This window comes from Schistocerca gregaria, chromosome 1 (genome assembly GCF_023897955.1).
Source record: "Schistocerca gregaria isolate iqSchGreg1 chromosome 1, iqSchGreg1.2, whole genome shotgun sequence".
NCBI classification, from domain to species: domain Eukaryota; kingdom Metazoa; phylum Arthropoda; class Insecta; order Orthoptera; family Acrididae; genus Schistocerca; species Schistocerca gregaria.
The window spans coordinates 385,455,919-385,480,233 of NC_064920.1; the positions used below are offsets into that span (position 1 = coordinate 385,455,919).

General features: G+C 44.4%; 1 protein-coding gene across 3 annotated transcripts in view; it reads left to right on the plus strand.

Annotated features, from left to right (window-relative positions):
• The window catches only part of LOC126348760 (protein similar-like), a 663,779-nt gene that overhangs the window by 323,810 nt on the left and 315,654 nt on the right, over positions 1-24,315 (plus strand). Inside the window, exon 1 of one of the 3 annotated variants that reach the window (XM_050002383.1) lies at positions 19,607-19,744. The exons of the other annotated variants lie outside the window; for them this stretch is intronic. Coding sequence (XP_049858340.1) covers positions 19,707-19,744 — 38 coding nt within the window. The 5' untranslated portion in view covers positions 19,607-19,706. Of the gene's footprint in view, positions 1-19,606; positions 19,745-24,315 lie in introns of those variants that run through there. 3 annotated transcript variants of the gene reach the window in all.

Here is a 24,315-nt window from a genome sequence, read left to right on the forward strand (position 1 = left end):
CAAGTAGAGAGTGAGCGAGATTTGAGGCTGGGAAAGGTGAAGCACCGCGCGGAGTTCCGGGAAATGCGACGCTGTAGGGCGGCCCACGGAATTGCTGCAGCTGTCTGCTGTGCCGTTATTGTACTTGCATCACAGCTAGCGGTACGCCGCTGTCGTTCTCCCGTGTTTGCCCGTTATGAGCTTACGAAAATAAAGTGCAGCCCTCCAGTGCGCGTACACATACCTCCTCAATAGAGAGAATACTTTACGGGTCGGGGTGAAAAGTCTACGTCCACGCTGAGAAAGCGCAACCTTTTCGACACAATCCCATTTTAGGTTAATGCGCTTTGAGCAACGTTTTACACTGGGAAGCTGCCATCCCTAAAGTGTGAGCGTGGAAGCTCATTATTTTCCTTTAATTGCGACAATAATCTTATCGGGCAAACGACTCCCCTAAGAGCGTCTGCCATTTCCTTTTGTCGAGTGCGTTAGTTGTCCTTGAATACTAACTGTGACGTCCCGGATGTTGTTTTGCCACGTAATTTTGGATCTCCCTCATACTTTCATTCCAAATGTTGTAAATTTCATTTGCTTTCGAAGCTCAAGTAGCAACCGCATCTTTGTGCCATCATCAGTGGGTGCTTTTCTTCTACTCTTCATAGCGCAATATATATATTCTCTAAGACAAAAAAGGAGTTATGCAAATTGATCACAAACTGATATTCTTATAACTATCGACGAAAATGTAAAATTGTAAACTTTGGCGGCCGATGAATGAATGTAAGACGCTGCAGCGCAATTTAACGCGCTGCTGGCAAGATTTGTAAACAGGGAACATGTTGGCATAAAGTCTTTGCGAATTTCATTCTGTGTACTCCGTTGGACAGCGGAGTAACCGGCGAATCGCCCAACGTTTGAATAGGAGCGCTGTCACGATTCGATGATGTCGGCAGGAATGGATGAACAATGGCCAAGCACAGCGTCTAGGAGGAAGCGGTCGATATAGAGAGACGACACAATGTAATGACCGAGAAATCGTCAGAGTCTCTCTCAGAGAGCCCCCTCCTCTCCCCCTCACCCCTCCGGATTCATCACTATCATCAATCCGACCTGCGACTGGTGCTTTATGGACCAGAAGCAACATTAATAGGCGTTCACAGACGTCCATTGGCGACTAAACACCAAGCCGATTTGCTGTGGTGTCGGGCACAATTCGGCCTGTTGTAACATTGACTGTAGTAGATATCTTCAATGACGAGTCCTGCTTCGGACTGAGCCCCGATGACCAACGAAGACGTGTCTAGAGACGCCCTAGACAGCGGCGGTACACCAACCTGGCTGTCGCTCGCCATAAAATCTGAAAAGCAAAAGTGATGGTCTGCGGTGCCTATTCATTTCATAGGAGGACCCTTTTGGTTTTCATCTGCGGGACCCTTACAGCACATCCGTAAGTCGACAATATTCTGCTCCGCGTTTTGTTGCCCTTCATCGCAAGCCATCCTGGCCTCTCATTGCAGCGAGTTAATGCCCGTCCGCACTCGGCGAGAGTTTCTACTGCTTGTCTTCACATTTGCTAAACCCTACCTTGGACAGCAAAGTCGTCGAATCTCTCCCCAGTTGAAAAAATTTGGAGCATTATGGGCAGGGACCTGCAACCAGCTCTTGATTTTGACGATCTCACGTACCAGTTGAACATAATTTGACACGATATCCTTCAGGGGAATATCTAACAACTCTGTCAATCAATGGCAAGCCGAATAAGTGCTCGCATAAGGGCCAGAGGTGGATCAACGCGTTATTGACTTGTTCGATTTCTGAAGCTCTATCTCTTGAATAAGTCATCCAGTTTTTTCAGAAATTGTGATCTTTTTTGTCTGCACATTTACGATGCGTGCCCAAAGTAACTTCGCATCGTAATTAGAATAACAATTACACACCACTATCGTATTTACCTGCCGACACCGGGCAAGCGATTTTAACTTAAAATGTCTTCAAATGGCTCTGAGCACTATGGGACGTAACATCTGAGGTCATCAGTCCCCTAGAACTTAGAACTACTTAAATCTAACTAACCTAAGGACATCACACACATCCATGCCCGAGGCAGGATTCGAATCTGCGACCGTGGCAGTCGCGCCATTCCAGACTGAAGCGCCTAGAATCGCACGGACACAGCGACCGGTTAAAATGTCTTCCTTGTAGAGAAATATACGCAATGAAATTAGGGGTGCAGGTTGTAGACACATGGTTGACGACGTATGGAAGTTTGGGCTGGTCATGAGTCGTGCACGGATAGCCTAATGCAAAGGCAATCGCTCGCGTTCTGGGTGCTATAGTGTGGAACCGCGCGACCGCTACGGTCGCAGGTTCGAATCCTGCCTCGGGCGTGGATGTGTGTCATGTTCTTAGGTTAGTTAGGTTTAAGTAGTTCTACGTTCTAGGGGACTGATGACCTCCGGTGTTAAGTCCCATAGTGCTCAGAGCCATTCGAGCCAATCGCTCGCGTCAAGCGGGAAATCCGCGTCTGAGTCCCGGTCCGGCAGAAATGTTCATTGTCGTCATTCCATTATTAAACTAATGGTTGTCCATATTCGCAACAGCGCATACATTTCCTGTATTTCGCAACGGCTACTTCGCCACAATGCGTGTTCCTTCGGACACGCATGAGCATGTTAGGAGGAACATTGCATTGTGTTTCTGAACAACACAGATACAGCAATATCGGAAATATTTCGTAAGTTTCCGGCCTTCCACCGTGTGCGAAAATTAATCCGTATGTTTTTAATAAAATATCAATAAAAATTCAATGAATGTGCAAGAGCAGGTCTTAAGTAAAATAACAGATTAGGATCTAATGTACACTTCTGCCCACGTTTTAAAATTTATCTCCGGCAGTGGAAGAGGCTGAGTATCGACTGCGCCTTCAGAAAGAAGCATGCAAAAATGGTCTATAGTCGCCATTGTGTTGAAATGCACATTCAAGATGATTTATTTAAAATGCATTAAAGTTGATTAAATTAGTTCTGAGAAGATGTGCAGTTGTAAAAGAATGAAAATGTTATTTAATGATCAGGCGCCGTATATTCAAACATTGTTGTGTGTGTTCTGGCGAAGACTAGAAAGAAAAGGTATATGAAATATTGCTATTATTATTTTACAAATGATACTCATCTCATTTAATGTTGTGATGCCAATCGTATCCCTACCATGTGATATATTTCAAAAGATCTGCCCCGCATTTAATTGCTTTTCGTAGGGCTCACGGATCGTAAATTACAATATTTCGTGCTAGCATGGTTGGATCTTATAGAGTGAAGTTACACTACTGGCTACGAAGATGACGTGCTACAGACGCGAAAATTAACTGACAGGAAGAAGATGCTGTGATATGCAAATGATTAGCTTTTCAGAGCATTCACACGAGGTTGGCGCCGATGGCGACACCTACAACGTGTTGACATGAGGAAAGTTTCCAACAGATTTCTCATACAAAAACAGCAGTTGACCGCCGTTGCCTGGTGAAACGTTATTGTGATGCCTCGTGTAAGGAGGAGAAATGCGTACCATTACGTTTCCGACTTTGATAAAGGTCGGATTGAAGCCTATCGCGATTGCGATATTTATCGTATCACGACATTGGTGCTCGCGTTGGTCGAGATCCAATGACTGTTAGCAGAATATGGAATCGGTGCGTTCAGGAGAGTAATACGGAACGCCTTGCTGGATTCCAATGGCCTCGTATCACTAGCAGTCGAGATGACAGGCACCTTATCCGCGTGACTGTAACGGATCATGCAGCCACGTCTCGAGCCCCGAGTCAACAGATGGGAACGTTTGCAAGACAACAACCATCTGCACGAACAGTTCGACGACCTTTGCAGCAGCATGGTCTATCAGCTCGGAGACCATGGCTGCAGTTACCCTTGATGCTGAATCACAGACAGAAGCGCTTGCGATGGTGTACTCAACGACGAACCTGGGTGCACGAATGGCAAAACGTCATTTTTTCGTATGAATACAGGTTGTGTTTACAGCATCGTGATGGTCGCAACCGTGTTTGGCGACATCGCGGTGAACGCACATTGGAAGCGTCTATTCGTCATCGCCATACTGGCGTATCATTCGGCGTGATGGTATGAGGGGCAATTGTTACAAGTCTCGGCCAGCTCTTGTTCGCATTGACGGCACTTTGAATAGTGGACGTTATATTTCAGATGTGTTACGACCCGTGGCTCTGCCCTTCATTCGATCCATGCGAAACCCTACATTTCGGCAGCATAATGCTCGACCGCATGTTGCAGGTCCTATACGGGCCTTTCTGGATACAGAATGTGTTCGACTGCTGCCCTTGCCTGCACATACTCCAGATCTCTCACCAATTGAAAACGTCTGCTCAATGGTGGCCGAGCAATTGACTCATCACAATACGCCAGTCACTGCTCTTGATGAACTGTGGTACCGTGTTGAAGCTGCATGGGCAGTTGTACCTGTACACTCCATCCAAGCTCTGTTTGACTAAACGCCCAGGTGTATGAAGGCCGTTATTACGGCCAGAGGTGGTTGTTCTGGGTAGTGATTTCTCAGAATGTATGCACCCAAATTGCGTGAAAATCTAGTCACATGTCAGTCCTAGTATAATATATCTTTCCAATGAATACCCGTTCATCATCTGCATTTCTTCTTGGTGTAGCAATTTTAATGGCCAGTAGTCTAATTCGAGATGACAGTCTAGTGATATACAGTCTTAGATAAAATGAAACAAAAGTGACGGGGCAAACCGCTGTTTACGTGGCGTAACAGATACGAGAAGCGTTCTGTTAATAGATCTGCAAAGAAGCGCGGGCGTTTGCTGTCTCTGGTGCTTCCAAGCAGCCGGGTGGGATAATAGATGCAGCTGGCGTGCTTGAATTGCAGACGGGCTGGATGCAGATGTAGGCGTGGTTAGCCAAGAGGACTTAGGGATGCCGGTGACTGCGGCCGGACGACAGGGCAGTGCGTGAGGCGCGAGCCGATGGCGCGGCACCGCGCTGACGCCGGCGGTTTCCTTGAACAGCGGATGCCCGGCTGGGCCTTCCCTAAACCGAGCCGCCGTCCGCTGCCTGCCAAAGGAGCTGCAGGTGGCGAAGGACGCGCCGCGGCGCCTGCGCCCTGCGCCTTGTCTCTCAGTGCCGGCACACGAGTGTGCTTCCATCCAGTAGCAGTCTAGCAAACTGAACGCGGCGTGTCATTCTGAACGAGGGAAGTCCTAAGACGTAGAAGTAACACTGGGTATGCCCCGAGGGAGTGTTGTCCTACCATTACTTACACAATACATACAGGGTGCCCCAAGACGGAATGGTCAGTATCCAGAGATATGACAGGAACTCTCATTTGTGGTAAAAAGTTCATACGGCCATATGCCGTATTACGAATCGTTTCCTGGATAGAACGCATTTAATGTAACGGGTGATCAAAAAGTCAGTATAAATTTGAAAACTGAATAAATCACGGAATAATGTAGATAGAGAGGTACAAATGGACACACATGCTTCGAATGACATGGGGTTTTATTAGAACCAAAAAAATTCGAAAGTTCAAAAAATGCCCGACATATGGCTCTTCATCTGATCAATTATTAGCATAACAAAGTAATACAAAGCAAAGATGATGTTCTTCACAGGGAATGCCCAATATTTCCATAGCTGTAGTCGAGGAATACTGTAAAGCATGTCCGGAGTTATGGTCAGGCATTGGCGTCGGATGTTGTCTTTCAGCATCCCTAGAGATGTCGGTCGATCACGATATACTTGCGACTTCAGGTAACCCCAAAACCAATAATCGTACGGACTGAGTTCAGGGGACCTGGGAGACCAAGCGTGACGAAAGTGGCAGCTGAGGTCACGATCATCACCAAACGACACGCGCAAGAGATCTTTCACCCGTCTAGCGATACTTTGTTCTAATAAAACCTCATGTCATTCCAAGCATGTGTGTCAATTGCTACCTCTCTATCTTCATTATTCCGTTGTTTATTAAGTTTTCAAATTTATACTGACTTTTTGATCAACCGGTACATCTGTTTTCAAGCTAGCGGCGCGCGTATGTGTCTTAACCAACTCACTGGATTGCTCATAGTTACACATTTAAATGGCCAACAAGGCAATTGTTTTTTGTTTATGGGATCGGATGAAGTCTCAAGTGTACAAAGGAAATATGAATATGGTAGATAAACCGCTTGGGAGTATCATGGACGCTGCCATCCACATTATGGAACGTGCAGAGGCACTCAGACAAGCATCACATATTCTCCCAGGAATGCACAAATGCATTGAAGTGGGTTATGGGATATTCGATCAGTTATGCTGAAGTTTACAACAGCTGTAATATGAAGTATACGATAATACTTACAGGTGAGTGTGTTAAAATTCGTATTTTTCAATTGGTACTTTTTAAAATACAGGTTGTAATGTTTACTACCTCTTGGCACCTGTGAACCTGACGCTTCGAATAATAAAGAAGATAAAAAACGATCTGCAGGGTGGGCAAATAGAAGTGTCCCGGACGAATGGATTCGAGTGGACGTGAATGTGTGCATATAATCACACCCCGTGACCCGTGGATGTAATGTAGCATACAGTTTTGTGTGTTAATTGATTAGATTTAACACCCCATCGACATTTTCTACGAGGTTGCAATTCATTCGGACAGCGCTGTTACGAAATCTACATAAAAATAACTATTTAGTAATTCCAAACACCGTCCTACCTAAAACGATTCTAATACAGTGCTGGCTATTAAAACTGCTCATTGTACGTGTACAGCATATTTCGCCGTTCTGCTAAAGGTATCAGTCTGATGGAATCTCAAACTTAATATGCTCCACTTTCTAACCCACCAGCAATATAAAAACTTTCCAGGAACATTTCGACGAAAGAATTCTTCGCTGCGTCAAGGTCAGAACTGTTTATGCTCAAGCGCTTCCTCGCCATACAACGGCCACCGACCATCGAATTCACAATGCTAAACATCTATGCTGTTAAATATCAACAATTTACACTGTATTATTACTTCAGAATATTTCTGTTCTTTTTCTCGTTAGATACGTTTTGTAGGGTCTCTCCTTTTGCTGCGATATACGCATGAATACTTTCTTTACTTTGTTTGACTAAACTGACTAGTTGTCAAGTTAATTTATTAGCCTTAAGGTGTAGCTCCGTCACTCGAATACAAATATTAATTTCTCAAAGGTAGCATTTGCTACTCTGTGCAGTTCTTCAAAGTATGTTTTTCTGCTCGTAGGTGTCGTATTTTCTCGTAGCGTCTCATTTGAAAACCGAAACCTCTAGTCTGGTGGTTTCCCTTGCAATTTGTAATTCTTGTGTACGAATTTACATGAAGTAATGGAGCTCGAACTGCAAAGCCTGTAAGCTACCACCTCACTTTGTTGCTGCTTATCAGGAAATTCAGTCTGTAGCAAACACTGTTAATAGAATGTCAAAGGAATTCGGTGGTACGAACTTCAAATCCGTATATCTTACTTTACCGTGGTCCGACGGGCTATACGTGTTATGAGACTCATCTTCCCACTGGCATCAAAAGTCTAGGTTGTTGGTTAGTTCCCTTTTGAGCAGTCTTATACTTGTATTGTATTACGATTTTTCTATCCTTGACTCGTAAACTTATTTTATGTAGTTATTCTTGTTTTTATGACTTCTGTATCTCACAACGTCATGGCTATATTTTCAGTTCTTGTGTGTTGATAACACTCGGTTTTCAAACTTATTGTTTATTATTTTCACAGTTTGCACCATCATCATCTCTCTTAGAGTCCCTTAATTTCGTTGAGCAAGTACTTTGATGGATTTTGTGGTGTGAGACCTTTAGGTTATAGGCATCGTTACCACCATTTTAGAATATAGTCAGTCGATTTGACGCCAGTTAGTTAGGATGTAATCACTCATAAAGCACTCAGTCTTCAGGCCACGAGTGGTCTACCGAGACCATCCGACCGCCGTGTCATCCTCAGTGCAGGATGCGGGTAGGGGGACGTGGGGTCAGCACACCGCTCTCCCGGTCGTTATGATGGTATTCTTGACCGAAGCCGCTACTATTCGGTCGAGTAGCTTCTGAATTGGCATCACGAGGCTGAATGCACCCCGAAAAATGGCAACAGGGCGTGGCGGCCTGGATGGTCACCCATTCAAGTGCCGACCACGCCTGACAGCGCTTAACTTCGGTGATCTCACGGGAATCGGTGTATCCACTGCGGCAAGGCTGTTGCCATACTCACTCATAGGAACATGAAATTCAGTTTGGAGCTAATGCTCAAGAATTTATAGGAAGTGATGGAGACCTCTGTTAGTACTACTGCCTGCACATATCTACGTGCAATCTACAAATAACTCTAAAGTAAGAGGCAGGCGACACTTGTAACAGCTATTTAGGTTTCTTTAGTTTCCATATAAGGATGTCTGTCTAACAGGCGCCCCTTATTCGAAGCCATCTCAGCGACTGTGGCTTACAAATAGTTTGAATGTGCGTTCCTTGTACCACGTCACATCGCACTAGATGCTCATTTGTTAGGCTCAAATGGTTCAGAAGGCTCTGAGTACTATGGGATTTAACATCTGAGGTCATCAGTCCCCTAGAACTTAGAACTACTTAAACCTAACGAACCTAAGGACATCACACACTTCCATGCCCGAGGCAGGATTCGAACCTGCGACCCTAGCAGTCGCGCGGTTCCGGACTGAAGTGCCTAGAACCGTTCGGCCACCGCGGCTGGCATTTGTTAGGCCTTCCCAGTTTAGATTGTCTGCTCATTCCCTATAATGTTTCTGATGAGTACTGGAGTAATTTCTTCCACTGTTGTTACTCATATAACAATGAAAGAAATTCGCCAAAGCCACATATTAGCAGCAGACAGTGACATAACGCAACAATAAATTCCAACACATTGCCGAAAATGCCAGTAAGTAGCGATCCGTAGCATTTTTACCATGGTCTTGCTTTACATCTATCTGTACACAAGTTGTTCTTCGTTTTACATGCTTGTTTCAACATTTTCCGAAGCTAGTGTAGTTCATTGGATAGACGTCGAAAGGTAACAAAAGTTAAATTCACTGTCAGACAGCCACAGACTGATATAGCTAGTTTATTATTCAATTCCTCTGATGATGATAGTGCTATTGACAATGAGCGGTCAGTGCAAAGGCTCTTGTTCCTGACGTGCTATGTTGCTTGGGTTTTTGCTTTACCACTAACAAAATTTATTTTTCTTTTGTATGCACTAGTATTAACTTTAATTTAAAAAATGGTAATCGCATCATTGCACTACTAGTCACTTCCTGGGGTATACTGATTTTTTCCCCTCATTGAGACATCGTAGCTGTTAGTATCAGTGTCATTTAAAGATTTTTTTTTAAAGACAGTACTACTTGGTATCAATTTTGTGTCTTTCTCTGTGGCGTTTAGCTTGAATTTCGTAACTTAAGTTTCCAAGTATGTCCTTACAGTGGTAGTGTAACTGTTTTTGAGACTGTGGGTTATCGTTCATTGTGATAGCGGTCTATCGGCTTCGTTTGTAGTACATCTATCACGCACTGGTTAAGTCTGATGTGTTCAGAGCGTGGTGGAGCGGCAACAGTCAAGGCCGGCTACGATGGTACCAGTCAAGGAGGGAGATTTTGTAAGAGTCGGTAAGCACAATGCATTATTTGATAAGAGGTACACTTCAAACTGAAATATTTAAGATAGTGGAAGTCCAAAAAAAAAAGCTCTAAGATCATAGAAGACAACTAGTCCCGTAATATAACTGGCTTATTTTACCGTCATGAATTACAGAAAACTAACTATGCTGAAGTCTGTTTTAAAGAGAAACTGTTGAGAAAGAAGCATTGGTGAAGTGGTTAGGGTTGCGGAAAAAAACTGCCGTTGGATTGCTACAGCATAAAATCTAGTTTCACTACATTGTCATACACACTGGACAAGTAGTAGATGTTGTTCAGTCCTCTACGAAAGCAGTGAAGTAGTTATTTCAGCGTCAGCACCACCAACAACAATTTTGTAATGACAGTCACTACGAGTCATCTCCCAAAGAACAGATAGCACACATAAATAGTATACTACCTAATAAAACATAAACATTCATGTGTGCATCTATGTTAATATTCCACATTCTTTGTCAGTATTTCGATGCTTTTGCCTGTCATCTGCAGGAACATGAAGTTTTCTTCAGTGTAGAACATTCTGAAATGATGATGATGATAATTATCGTTTGATAGATAATACAAGTTGATATAAATGGTGTGGTCTCTAGATTCGAATCTTTCCATTGCTTGGCCCTGGGAAGTGCCGTTGGTTGCACTTGCCTTGTGCTCTCGCTTCAAATGACCGTGAGAGATCTGTGACCAAGTTTGGCGGCCGTGTATGTGTGTAGACATACTCCTGCGTTAGCTGTCCGTTTCTCAAGATGCACCTTACTAAAAGTTGTCTATACTTCGCGCGCCATGGTATGAAGGCCAGCCCTAACTTCAAGACATCATAGACCCCTCAGTTAAACTAGATGGATTCGACTTGAAGAAGAATATCTGGCAGGAAGGAAGACGAGGAATGAACGCCAGTTGGCGACGGCGCCATTTGAGACGTGGCAAATGCTGGAATAGAGGAATGATAAGGAATACTATCGACCGAATACTTTTCTAAGGAATTATATCGAAATTTGCTGTTTGTGGAACCCACGGGAAACCTAAATCTTGATGGATGGGCGTGGATTTGAACCGCCGTCCTCCCAAATCCGAGTCCAGTGATCTAACTACTATGGTACCTCACTCACTAACTTCGTCTGGCGAAGGACGTGTTATGCAGTGCCGTAAACAAAAGTTCGGAACTTATCCGACTTGACAACTCCTGAACAACGCGCTCAGCCGAAATGTGCTTGAATGCTATTAAATGAATATTTGGTGTCTGTTCTGGGTCTAGGGGACACCCACACTGAAGATATATCATGAAAATCCATCCAAAACAACGGACACCAAGCATTCGTACACTGAAGAGTCAAAGAAACTGGTACGCCTGCCTAATGTCGTGCAGCCCCCCGCGAGCGTGCAGAAGTGCAGCACCACGACGTCGCATGGACTCGACTAATGTCTGAAGTGTGCTGGAGGGAACTCACACCATTTGTCCTGCAGGGCTGTCCATAAATCCGTAAGAGTACGAGGGGGAGGAGATCTCTTCTGAACAGCAAGTTGCAAGGCACCCCTGCCGGAGTGCCTGAACGGTTCTAGGCTCTTCAGTCTGGAACATCGCGACCGCTACGGTCGTAGGTTCGAATCCTCCCTCGGGCATGGATGTGTGCGATGTCCTTAGGTTAGTTAGGTTTAAGTAGTTCTAAGTTCTAGGGGACTGATGACCTCCGTTGTTAACTCCCATAGTGCTCAGAGCCATTTGAACCATTTTTGCAAGGCACCCCAGATATGCTCAATAAAGTTCATGTCTGGGGAGTTTGATGGCCAGCAGAAGTGTTTAAATTCAGAAGAGAGTTTCTGGAGCCACTCTGTAGCATTTCTGAACGTGTGGGGTGTCGCACTGCCGTGCTGGAATTGCCCAAGTCCATCTGAATGCACAATGGATGTGAATGGATACTGGTGATCAGACAGCATGGTTACGCACGTGCCACCTGTCAGAGCCGTATCTAAACGTATCAGGGGTCCCATATCACTCCAATTGCACACGCCGTACACCATTACAGAGATTTCACCAGCTTGAACAGTCTCCTGTTGACATGCAGGGTCCATGGATCATGGGGTTGTCTCCTTACCCTTACACGTCCATCCGCTCGATACAATTTGGAACGAGACTTGTCCAACCAGGCAACACGTTTCCAGTCATCAGCAGTCCAATGTCGGTATTGACGGGCCCAGGCGAGGTTAAAGCTTTGTGTCGTGCAGCTATCAAGGGTACACGGGTAGGCCTTCGGCTCCGAAAGCCGTTCCGTTGAATTTCCGAAAGCCGTTCCGTTGAATTTCCGAAAGCCGTTCCTTTGAATGGTTCGCACGATGACACTTGTTGATGGCCTAGCATTGAAACTTGCGGCAATTTGCGGAAGAGTTGCACTTCTGTCACGCCGAACGGTTCTCTTCAGTCGTCGTTGGTCTCGTTCTTGCAGGATCTCTTTCGGGCCGCAGTGATGTCGGAGATTTGATGTTTCACCTGATTCCTGATATTCACGGTACGGGGAAATCCCCACTTCATCGCTATCTCGGAGATGCTGTGTCCCATCGCTAGTGCGCCGACTATAACAGCACGTTCAAACTCACTGAAATCTAGATAGCCTGACATTGTAGCAGCAGTAACCGACCAAACTACTGCGCCAGACAATTGTTATCTTATATGGGCGTTGTCGACCCCAGCGCCGTATTCTGCCTGTTTACATATCTCTGTATTTGAATACGCATGCCTATACCACTTTGTTTGGTGCTGATTTACCCCGATGGTCTAAGAACCCACAACCATCGGTGCAGATGCACATTTACGTTCGGTCTCCAGTGGGAATGTAAAGTTAAGCGAGCAAAAAGGATACGGACGGGGCTGCGGGTAAGTGATGGCGCAAGGTGGGAATATGAGAAGGTTGGGGAGTGTGCCGAGACAGTCCGCGTATTTGCGATGAACACTGTGTCCGGGTGGCGCATTGGTTAACATAACTACCTAGTAAGCAGGGGATCCCGATTTGTAGTACCTGTCTGACAAACATTTTCATTCGTCACCGCTGATTCTGCATAAAGTCCCGATGCAGCTGATATCATCAGTTCTTTCCCCTTCCTGTTCTTTCTCCCCGTCCACTTTCAATTTACATAATATTCTTGAATGCTCCGAGACAGTAAGGACGTCACCCCTAGGCACTCGACTGGCCGCAGTTGCTCCTTATAAGCCTGTGGCTGAAGTCTCCGTTTTGTATCCTTCCAGTTTTTTTAAATTTAGCGTACAGCTGGTTTCTTTCTTTACAATGAATAAATAAATTATTATTAGAAATTTATGAAAGCATATTTTCTCTATCAACATTACTAGCATCGCCGAAATGATATTCGTGCAGTGACCGAGATAATTAGTATTACTTTTTGCTAAGCACTGTAACAATATGCTTAAGTGCGTTGATAAGGTCACCTTTGGCGAGTCTTTTGTAGGGGGAGCCACCCGTGTTGTGTTCGGAGCTGAGGAACTACGTGAAGCTAGTGTGGTAGTCAACAAGAAAGGCATTTGACGTCAATGGATTTCAGGCTACGATCAACGTAGCAGCGCACGTGTGTTGCGGCCTCGGCGTAGACGAAGGCGGAATTGCAAGCGGCCAACGCCGAGCCATGTGGAGGCGTCTGTGACGTCCGCGCCGCTGTCTGGCGTGGCCTGTGGCGTGGTGGGCACTGGGGGCGCCCATGGTCCGGGATGGACAGTTTCAGAACCGGCCGCCTGTTTGAACAGGCAGGAAGCCTCTCCGCACACAAACCGACCGATTGCTGGCCGTTACAAACTCTGCCTATTGACGTCAACAGTAGCCTCTTCGATATATGTTATCAACCTGGTTTCCTTCAAGCGCTCGCTGGACTCTCTCTATACGGCACCGGCTCACCAGTCTTTGCGTGCTCACATGATGGGGAACTCAAATGAAACGGAAAAGAAACTTTTACATCCGGTTGCAGTGCTAGAACGATCGAGATGGCGCATTGGTTAACACTCTAGCCTCGCATTGCGAAGCAGCGTGGCTCAAATCTTCGTTTTGCCGCTCCGATTCATGTTTTCCGTGGCTTGTCTAAGATTTTCAAGCGAATTCCGTGAGGCTTCGTAATCCAGGCCACGCCAGCTTCCACCCTTTATCCTTTTCCAGCTGAGCGACTACCCTGTCTATCTAATTTTCGTGCTGTCTGTCTGGTGTTCCGCACTTCCTTCTTGGGTATAAATCATAAACGTTTTTAGTTCTGGGGTCGCAATGGTGTGACTTTTTAATGGGCTTGTTATTATACCGCACTATAAGAAAGTGGCAGCCAAACTAAGTAGAAGGAGGTTTGTATGGTGATCGAAGGAATTACCAGGAATTGCAGCTTTGCATACTCTTTGGGCGATAACTAAAAGTGTAGAAAAGCTGTAGGCTTAGATAGTGATCTACTTATTACTGCTGCCGCATTTTATCTTTTCTGTGATGGGAAATAATGATGTAGCACTGCATGGTAGAGATACATACAGGCGATGTACTACGTTCTTCATTCAGAGGATTGCATCGTTTCCAATCTAAAAATAGTCCATTATTTTTTGAGCTCGTTTGGGCCACCTGTGGGCCTTGGTGCGCGCTTTTTTGCTGTAGTCGTCTGCCACTTTTGGTATTCTTGTTGAAGTGTATTGGCTGTTCTCTTGTTAGTACCGTGAGCTTTTCTGTTAGTCCAGTAGTCCTTCATTTTCTTGCTGAACTCTATCTTACTTTCCTCGGACCTTCTCGAGGGATATTAGGAAGGGTATGGTTTCAATAGCTAAATTGTGACAGTCACCGCTGTCAGTAGTTGATGTTCAGGAAGGTTTTTCTCAATTCGCTTGAACCTCAGGGACCCAGTGGTTATACCCTAGTTGGCTGCTTTGAAAATATTGTAAGACAGTGTGTGGCGGTCCATTCCCTACAGGTGGCCATAGAAAGCATGTCTTCTTGTTCTGACGCCAAGGATCAGATATTCATGGCGGTGGTAGAGTTCGACGTTAGGTCTGTACCATTGCCTGCCATCTGGCAGAATCCTTTGTCCCACTGTCTTTCGCAGGAATTTCCTTTCTTGTAATTCGAGGATTCTTATGGGATCTTCTTAGTCAGTGATATGCGTTTTGTATGCCCTTCCTAATTTGATCTTACTTCGTTTGAGAGCTATCGTTTCACTGAGATCACCTGAGAACCGTCCTCCAAGCTATTTTACGATTTTGGCTCTCATGATATGCTTTGTAGCATAGATTCTCATCATTGTAGGACATCTTTAATATTGGGAATGAATTCGACCTTCCCGATGTTGATCATGGACCTGTTTTCTCTCCTGTCAAGTCAATCATGCAAATTAATGTAACGTATCTCCATTAACGAGTATTAAAGCAATGTGTCGCACACTGCAGGGAATTGCTGTAGAAACTGTGAAATCTCACTGCTTTATTTGCGAGGTAGGAGTGAAAGTAGATACTAGGAAATCGTAGTCTATCGCCAGACGCTCTGTGTAGAGGACATGAGAGTAGACTTCGTTACAGTCCTACATATGGAGCGCAGAGCTGCGTGCACACACCATGGAAATATTTCTGCTAATAGAGACTGCTTCTGTACATGAGACGCTACGAAGTTTGAGACCTAAGCTAGTGAGCAAATGACCTGCCTCCATCCCCCCTCACTCCCTCCCTCCCTCCCTCCTTCCTCCCTCCCTCCCCCCTCCCTCCCTCCTCCCCTCCCCCTCCTCCTCCCCCTCCCTCCCTCCTCCCCTCCCTCCCTCCCTCCCTCCTCCCCTCCCTCCCTCCCTCCTCCCCTCCCTCCCTCCCTCCTCCCCTTCCCCCTCCCTCCTCCCCTCCTCCCCTTCCCCCTCCCTCTGTCCCCCTCCCCCCTCCCGCGCTCTCTCTCGCGGAGTGGGGGCGAAGGGTAATGTGTTGTACCAATACTGCTGTATTTTCAGTTATTGTCCTGAGGCTTGTCAAATGAACGCTATTGCATCACGCAATCTTTTATACGGTGTACATGAATCGCTTTCTTGAAGTTGACCAATTTTTACTGTCGAGAGTGACGATTAGATTTTAAAGTTAGAGTGGAAGCTGACCGTGTACTATTATTTCATACGCCATTTACAGCCCGTACAGGGCAGCAAACAATGATCCCTCTTCAGGGCGGTTCTCTGTATTCATATTCCCAATAACATTTTTTTTCCTTTTTTCGGTTGCTTTTTGCAGTAACGAGCATTTTCAGTTTCCTTTCCAACGCAGTCGACAATAATTTTTAATAATCCTGTAGTAATAATGGTGACACATCGATTCGGAAAGCTAAACTGTGTGTCAAAGACTTCTATCACTCCTTCTAAATAGTACTTATTTGCGGACGGTATTACTGTAGCTGAACCTTTACGAAATATACTGTGGGAAAGGCTGAGCACACCAGAAACGGTAATACGAGATGACGCAAATCATTGCGAGAAAACAAATTCAAGACAAATAATTCCACGATTTTGAACACCTTAATATTTTTAAAACACATATGAAGGCACAGCAATGGTGAAAAAATGTTTTCGTGAGAAATATATTTTTTTTCATACAGCTCAACATAGCATCTTATGTGATTAACCGTGTGAGTACCTTTCCCAATTTTCTGAAGGAATTTAGAAACAAGTTTTTAAAATTTCCTTGTCAGGAGAGGCCCTTGAATGATTCTGTTGTCGATGTTTGCTCCTTCAGTCATTGTGTATTTCATTAAAGTAACATGAAACGTAGTGCCAGCATGCAGCAATCATCTGATTTATTCTTATCACATGTTAATACACCACATTCGCTTCCTAGTAATTACTCCTTAGCCGGCCAGGGTGGCCGAGCGGTTCTAGGCGCTTCAGTCTGGAACCGCGCGACCGCTACGGTCGCAGGTTCGAATCCTGCCTCGGGCATGGGTGTGTGTGATGTCCTTAGGTTAGTTAGGTTTAAGTAGTTCTAAGTTCTAGGAGACTGATGACCTCGGATGTTAATTCCCATAGTGCTCAGAGCCATTTTTGAATTGCTCCTTAGCCTTAACGCAGTTAGAGTGTGTAGTTACTTTTTAAGCAAATGTGGAGTACTACGGTTAGGCAACAATAACAATATGTATAAGAAGAAACAGGAGCAATGAGGGAATAGTAGAGCGGATGAAGATGAGTGCAGCCTTCTGCATGACCAGAGACATACGCAGTAAATAGAATATATCTAACGGCACGGAGATGAGACGTTACAACTCAGCGTCGAGCTATGTGATACTTAAGCGACTGAGACGAAATCACTAGGAAAATACGATCCAGAACAATTACAGAAAGGTGAAAAATATTGATGAAACTACTGGGTCCTAGAAGAGGTGGTGAAAAGCGAAAGCAAAGACCTAGGGAAGAACTGTACAGGAGCGTGAGGACAGTATAAGAAGAAATCAAGCTTAAAACGTAAGATTTGCGGGGCGTGGGATCAGGATTAATATAGACCGAGTTGCGAAAAGAGTATGGGAAACAACAAAGATGATTAGAGGAAAGACGGGGACAAGTGGTGGTTTGTTAGCCCAGGACTGGTCTGCACAGCGGTCATACTAGAAGGGAAAGAAAGTTGGAGAAGCAAGTGCACACCGACCAATACACCACAGATCAACGACATCGAAGGGTACAGGAAAGGGAAGAGAGTCGCAAGTGTAGCTGACGCGAGAAGTGGATACTGAAAATCTCTGAAAAAGAGCTGGAGAACAGAACAGAACAGAAGAGAAGGGATGAAGAGGTTCTTGGACGAGAAGAAAATGCACTTCATGAGGGGGCTACGCATGGTCCTATCGAGACTGTAACGGAAGAAGGAGTAGGAGAAGAAGAAGAAAGGCAACAATAAGGAACCTGGTTATGGTAGCTTGCTGACGATCAGCTTCGTTCTTAATTAGATAGCAAATACTGACGGAATAGCATTCTGTAATGTATCCAATGTGGTTATTTTTCTTTTAGACAGGGAAGAATGTGCTCGGGAGTAATCTGAACGTTCCATTTTGCTCTCTATTAACCTTGCATTCGATCACCATGCGTGATTACGTTGAAGACGGGCGTATTGTGAGCGGCTTTCAGCCCCACTGCAGTTGCCTTTTGAGAGGAGCAGATGTTTTTGTCTCAGGTAGTAGAGGTGGACTCTGAGCAGCTGAGTCGCAACGGTTTGCAAGCCACGCGGATGCCGTGCCTACTCTTATCTCGGTCGGCAGTCATGCCATGTGCTTCTCAGAAACAACCGGACTGCAACGGTTGAGACAGCACCTTAGGTGTACAACTCGAGCACCAAACCTCTGCCGAGTGAATTGTTGGTGATGCCTCTACTCTTATCTCAAAGTGAACACTGCACTCCGACCATTGCTGACACAAATTGCCCACCCCCCAATTCCTCCCGCCCCTCCCCTCCTCCCTCTGCCCTTATGGGAAATGTGGGAGTGAGTCCCAGTATGGGTGACCACGAGGTCCCTACACTTACGAATACAAGTCCTCAAGTAGTAAGTTTATTATGTTCACAGTTTTATGTTACTTGCCGAGACATTTGACATTCACTAGCAAACTATGCGGAGACACAGTACCATCGTCACATGTAGGGAATTTCGTGTACAAGCGCACCCTGCACCGATGTAACGGACACACTACTTCCGGATTCAGAAATTGGTGCAGAAATATAAGCCTTCTAACCAGCTATAGTTCCCTCCGCTCTTATACACTCATTAGATAAGACTCCCTTATCCACCACCTAAAATCCTACAAGGTCAACACAAGATTGTGATAGACTGGTGCAATCATAACCCGCCTCCTTTGCGACAAAACTGATCATCTGCCTAGCGCTCTGCCATGAGTGGCTCGTCATCCCTAGATGTTAAAGAAGCTCTAGTTCATTACAAACATAATTTATACTTTACGCCAAAGTTGATGTAATTTGACGTAATTTTCTGCTTATGGCTATTATTGTTTTTATTGGTCTCGCGGTTCTAGGCGCTCAGTCCGGAACCGTGCGCATGCTACGGTCGCAGGTTCGAATCCTGCCTCGGGCATGGATGTGTGTGATGTCCTTAGGTTAGTTAGGTTTAAGTAGTTCTAAGTTCTAGGGGACTGATGACCACGGATGTTGAGTCCCATAGTGCTCAGAGCCATTTGAACCATTTTTTTTATCAATCCGATAAGGACGTTGTTATTTTTAACCTGTTTCTATGCCGTAATATGACATTGAATCCGTCTGCTTGACTCTGTACATAAGCCGAAATTGCAACAGCACAATAGAAATTGTTGCAGTTGAAAGTGTAAAATGACCTCACTTAAAGAAATTTTAGAGACTGTGGGCCTGCATTACAGGAAGTTATTTGGTGTTATTTTCAATTTGAATAACGTTAATACTTTATTTCTTACCTTCTTTATTTCTTTGATTAAGGCTTTAAACGTAAAAAAAGTTACTTGAAGAACTGGCTGGAAGCACAATTCCACCTGCCATTGGAGAACGAAATATACGATTAGAAGGTACAGAACATCAACCAAAGCTGTGGCCCTGTCTCGGTGATCCGATTTTCGTGGACAAATGTGCAATTAAAAATATTGCATCCACGGCCCCTTCGTTGAAGGAGAGACGATGAAGGTGTCCTGGATGTCCGGGAATCATCAGTTTAAGAAACTATTTGTTTAGAGCAGCTACTTCCAAAAAATGCGGGATTCATTGACTGCCAAAGCCCAGTGAGGATACGGAATAACAAACAGAAAGACATGATCTACCTATATATATATATATATATCCTACAAAGTGTAAGAAAGCGCAGAGATACATTTCCTGTGCACTTACTGGCATAATCATTTCTAGCCACTGAGAGATAAGTACTGCCTACGTCATGAGCAGATAGCGCCTGCAGAGAGAATCCGACCGGAAAGTGCTTCAGTATCAGGGAAAAGATAGCAGCGTACGAGCTCGTTTCTGTAATTAAATCGGGCAGTTGAGCGTATTAAAGTGAATCGTGCTTGCTCCGGACAGTTGGAATAAACATGTGTCGAGTGCGACTGCGGGAAGAAGACAGGATTAGGTGAGTGTGGCAGTATGGTGCGTCGAACTAAAGTCGATTAATTTTGTCGCAGTTATTTCGTATAAATCCCCCGTGCCACCAACATCTGTAGCAATAATTTTCGAATTATAGTAGTAATTTTATTACGCAGCTCGAACTTTTAGTCTATTTGCTCTACAGTTTCTGACCCTCAGAAAGATTAGATTTGTAGTGACACAACCTTGAGTTTTTTTTGTGGAAAAATAAATTATAGATGCGCGTGCCGTTTGCTTGTCGTCACTGATATCTGGACTCGCAAGACAAGGAACAAATGTATCTAGTGATGTGTATTGCGTTTTGTGAGAAGTACCACATACGATCACAGGTTTGATATCGAGCACTGCGTTCTTCATACGTTGTTGTTGTTGCTGATTTTGTGTTCACTTATTTGTTCACGACCATTTCTTGACACCAGGATCATTGCAGTGACGAACGTCAACTGTTTCCGCTATCTTCGTTGATAGCGCTGCCATTAACTTGCGTATTTCGTCATAGACATTAGACCCAATAAGTGAAGTAAAAAAACCTACAGTGGTGGACACGTGGAGACTGTGCTCTGAGGGGGCTGGACACTGAATTGAAAATCTGCATATTATAGGTTTTTTTTTCTGCAGCATTGAGGCAGCTGCTTTGAACGTTAGGCGTTTCAGTTAGGCATCCATGTCACACAGGCGCAGGTTAAGACGAAGTTTCCTGTTACAAAACGTGGCGCTGCCCGTTACTGTATAAGCGATCGTGGTACCCCCCGCCCCCCAAATTATGTTTGAAAACTGTACTTCGCTCTGTAATAATCACGTCGACAGTGTAATTACAAATAGTTGTGTCTTGTCTTCTAAACGTGCTCATAACATTTGGCAGAAATGTTCTTAATAAATATCACATTTAAGAGAGAGAAATCAAGGTTTAAGACATATAAACCGGCAGTTGTAAACGTAATCGTACTTTAGAGACGTTGTTATGTTTTGCGCAGTGATCTAGCTGCCACCTACAGACGGCCAAAGACAGACAATGTATAGAATGGTACGTATTAGTTGCTGTAAGAAGACAGACTATTCCCAGACGATTGACAAACTTGTATTGATGATATTATGCTACCACTGGAAAATAAGCAAAGAAACATAAAGCTGACGTTTATGAAGTCGTAGGTAGTATTGCCAAAGGAACGTCAAAGTTAGTACTCATTCTTAGTAGCGCTTGTTTTACATGTTTCCATTATGACAGATGTAATTTAATTTGATTTCTCGTAATGACTGTATATGTGTGACTCATTTTCCCCACATTTACGTGATACTTACAAATTCTGTCTGCAAGGAAACAGCTGTATGCAAAATATATCTGTTAGTAAAACTAAGATCAGAAGACTTGCAGGGTTAAATACATTTTTTGCTAATGAGACCTTACGCAAATAACATTACGTTAATTAGCTGAAGATGCGGAAGTTGCATTAAATTCGGAACAGTGGATGACTAGGCATTTTTCATATGCGCAAGATTATGTCATAGGTGTAATTCACATTATGGCAGAGAAGCCTTGGATTGAATCTCGAAATAAAATAGCAATTTTTGTTTTTGCAGCTAATGTATAATTATATTGCTTTATTAATACTTAAATTTCCTTTTTTTACATTTCTACCAATCTTTGATGCAATCTCAGTTCATATAAATTCCGGTTTAACTTGCACTCCTTTTTCCTCACTTTAAATATAATACGGCTTCATTCTTTTGTGTGTATTGTAGTGCATGTGTATTCTTATCCTCTTCTTATGGAGACTTTAACATTTGTATTTCTCTGAGCCATATTTTTGTAGTTACATAGCATTTTAAGTATGCAGAAATTTTTCGGGTGAAGTCACGTGAAAGACAAGACCCAGTATTGAGGTAACATTACCCGATCTCGCATTCTTATTGTGACTTCATCATTCAAATGTGTTGTGATTTCACCAGTGTTGGTGAAGTGCTTCTGTGCAGCCGCTGAAAAACTCTCTTTACAAAGGTATATACTGTTTATGTGTACCGAATTTTGATTTAATCGATATTTTATTTATTCCTGTTTACTTAATATCAGGTTTAGAAATAATAAATGCCTGAGTACCGTCTCACACGATTAGGGAACCATAGTTTGCTCCGCCATGACGAACCTTAACAGTTTTTTTTTATATTAACGGGAGCTGTGTTTATCTTTTACACTCATCAAAAAACGTTTTTCATCACTCCGGTTCCAAGAACTCCTGAAGATAGACGTTGACTCTGGATATTGTATCAGAAACACAGTCCCTTTGACTGTTCAGAGATGTCACTAAACCCGCCCAAAACCGTAAGCAACCATGCGTGAGCAGCGCGTATTAGACGGAGGGGGTCCGACAGCTGACCAGTTCCAATCTTTCCACCAGGAAGGAGATACACGGCTCGTGTAGTCTGTAGCTCAACCATGCCTAGCCGGTCAATACCGCGGTTTGATCGCGTCCGCATGGTTACTTTGTGCCAGGAAGGGCTCTCAACGAGGGAACTGTCCAGGCATCTCGGAGCGAACCAAAGAGATGCTGTTCGGACATGAAGGAGATACAGAGAGACAGGAGCTGTCGATGACATGGCTCGCTCAGGCCGAAATAGGGCTACTACTGCATTGGATAACCGCTACTTACGAATTATGGCTCCGAGGAACCTTGACAGCAACGCCACCATGTTGAATAACCCTTTTCGTGCAGCCACAGGTCGTCGTGTTACGAATCAAACTGTGGTCTGCATGATGCGCAACTTCACTCCCGACATCCATGGCGAGGTCCATTTTTGCAACCACGACACCATGCAGCGCGGTACAGAAGGGGCGCAAAAACAAGCCAAATGTACCGCTTAAGGTTGGCATCACGTTCTCTTCACCGATGAATGTTGCATATGCCTTCAACCAGATAATCGTCGGAGACGTGTTTGGGGGCAACGCTGTCAGGTTGAACGCCTTTGACACACTGTCCAGCGAGTGCAGCAAGTTGGAGGCTCCCTGCTGTTTTGGGGTGGCATTATGTGGGATCGACGTACGCCGCTGGTGGTCATGGAAGGAGCCGTAACGGATGTACGATACTTGAATGCCATCCTCCGACCGATAGTGGTACCATATCGGCTGCATATTGGCGAGGCATTCTTCTTCATGGACGATAATCTGCGCCCCCATTGTGCACATCTTGTGAATAAATACCTTCAGGATAACGACATCGCTCGACTGGAGTGGCCAGCATGTTCTTCAGACATAACCCTATCGAACATGCCTGGGATAGATTGAAAAGGGCTGTTTATGGACGATGTGACTCACCACTGTGAGGGACCTACGCCGAATCGCCGTTAAGGAGTGGGAACAATCTGGACCAACAATGCCTTGATGAACTTGTGGATAGTAGGTGTCGACTAATACAGCCATGCATCTACGCAAGAGGACGTGCTACTGGGTATTAGAGATACCGGTGTGTACAGCAATCTGGGCCACCATTTCTAAAGGTCTCGCTGTACGGTGGTACTACATGCAACTTATGGTTTTCATTAGTAATAAAAGGGGCGGAAATGATGGTTATGTTGATCTCTATTCCAATTTTCAGTACTGGTTCCAGAACTCTCGGAACCGAGTTGATGCAAAACTTTTCTTGGTGTGTGTATAAGCGAAGGTCATAGCATGTGAAACTCAAGTAAAAATTTGTGTTTGATGATATGCTGCTTTTGTTCTAATAACTTTGACTTACTAGAGATATAATTTACGCCGCTCTTGTTACGAACAAGTCACGAATATTCACCACCCAATATTTATTTTCATAGAGCTGTTCCTTACTGAGGGTTGACTGTTGCTACTCTTCTAGGTACTTTTTAAATTGACAGATATCTCTTTATTGCTACCTTCTCTATGGGTCGCATGTTGCTACGCTTCTAGGTACTTCTTAAATTGACAGATAACTCTTTATTGCTACCTTCTATTTAATAAAAACAAGCTGAAGTATGTTATATGTGATTGCGGTTTTCTGTCAGCTATAGTATAGAAAATGATAAATAGATGCTGAGTATTGCTTTTTTTTCACTAACGAATTTTAGTGTTTGTTTGCATAAAAACATTTGTTACGCAATCGGTAGTCAATATTATCCAATAATTAATTTGGACGGTATTTCTGCTACTGGGACAAAATTGCGCGGGAGACTGGCTGCGTAAGAATATTGAATGGCAGTTCTCGACAAAGGAAACAATTCCACATCATTGTCCGAAAATAGGAGCATGATTGGGCTGCCCACCGTCTCTGATGACCTTAACGTTGACAGATCTTTTAAACTCTAATCTTCGGTTTATTTCCTTCTGTCACGTTTTCGAACTGGGTCCCGTGTTCAAATGGCTCTGAGCCCTATGGGACTTAACATCTGAGGTCGTCAGTCCCCTAGAACTTAGACCTACCTAAACCTAACTAACCTAAGGACATCACACACATCCACGCCCGAGGCAGGATTCGAACCTGCGACCGTAGCGTTGGGGCCCCGTGTTCATTTCCTCAAATCTGGGTCTTGGACTCTAAGAAGCATATCGTTATG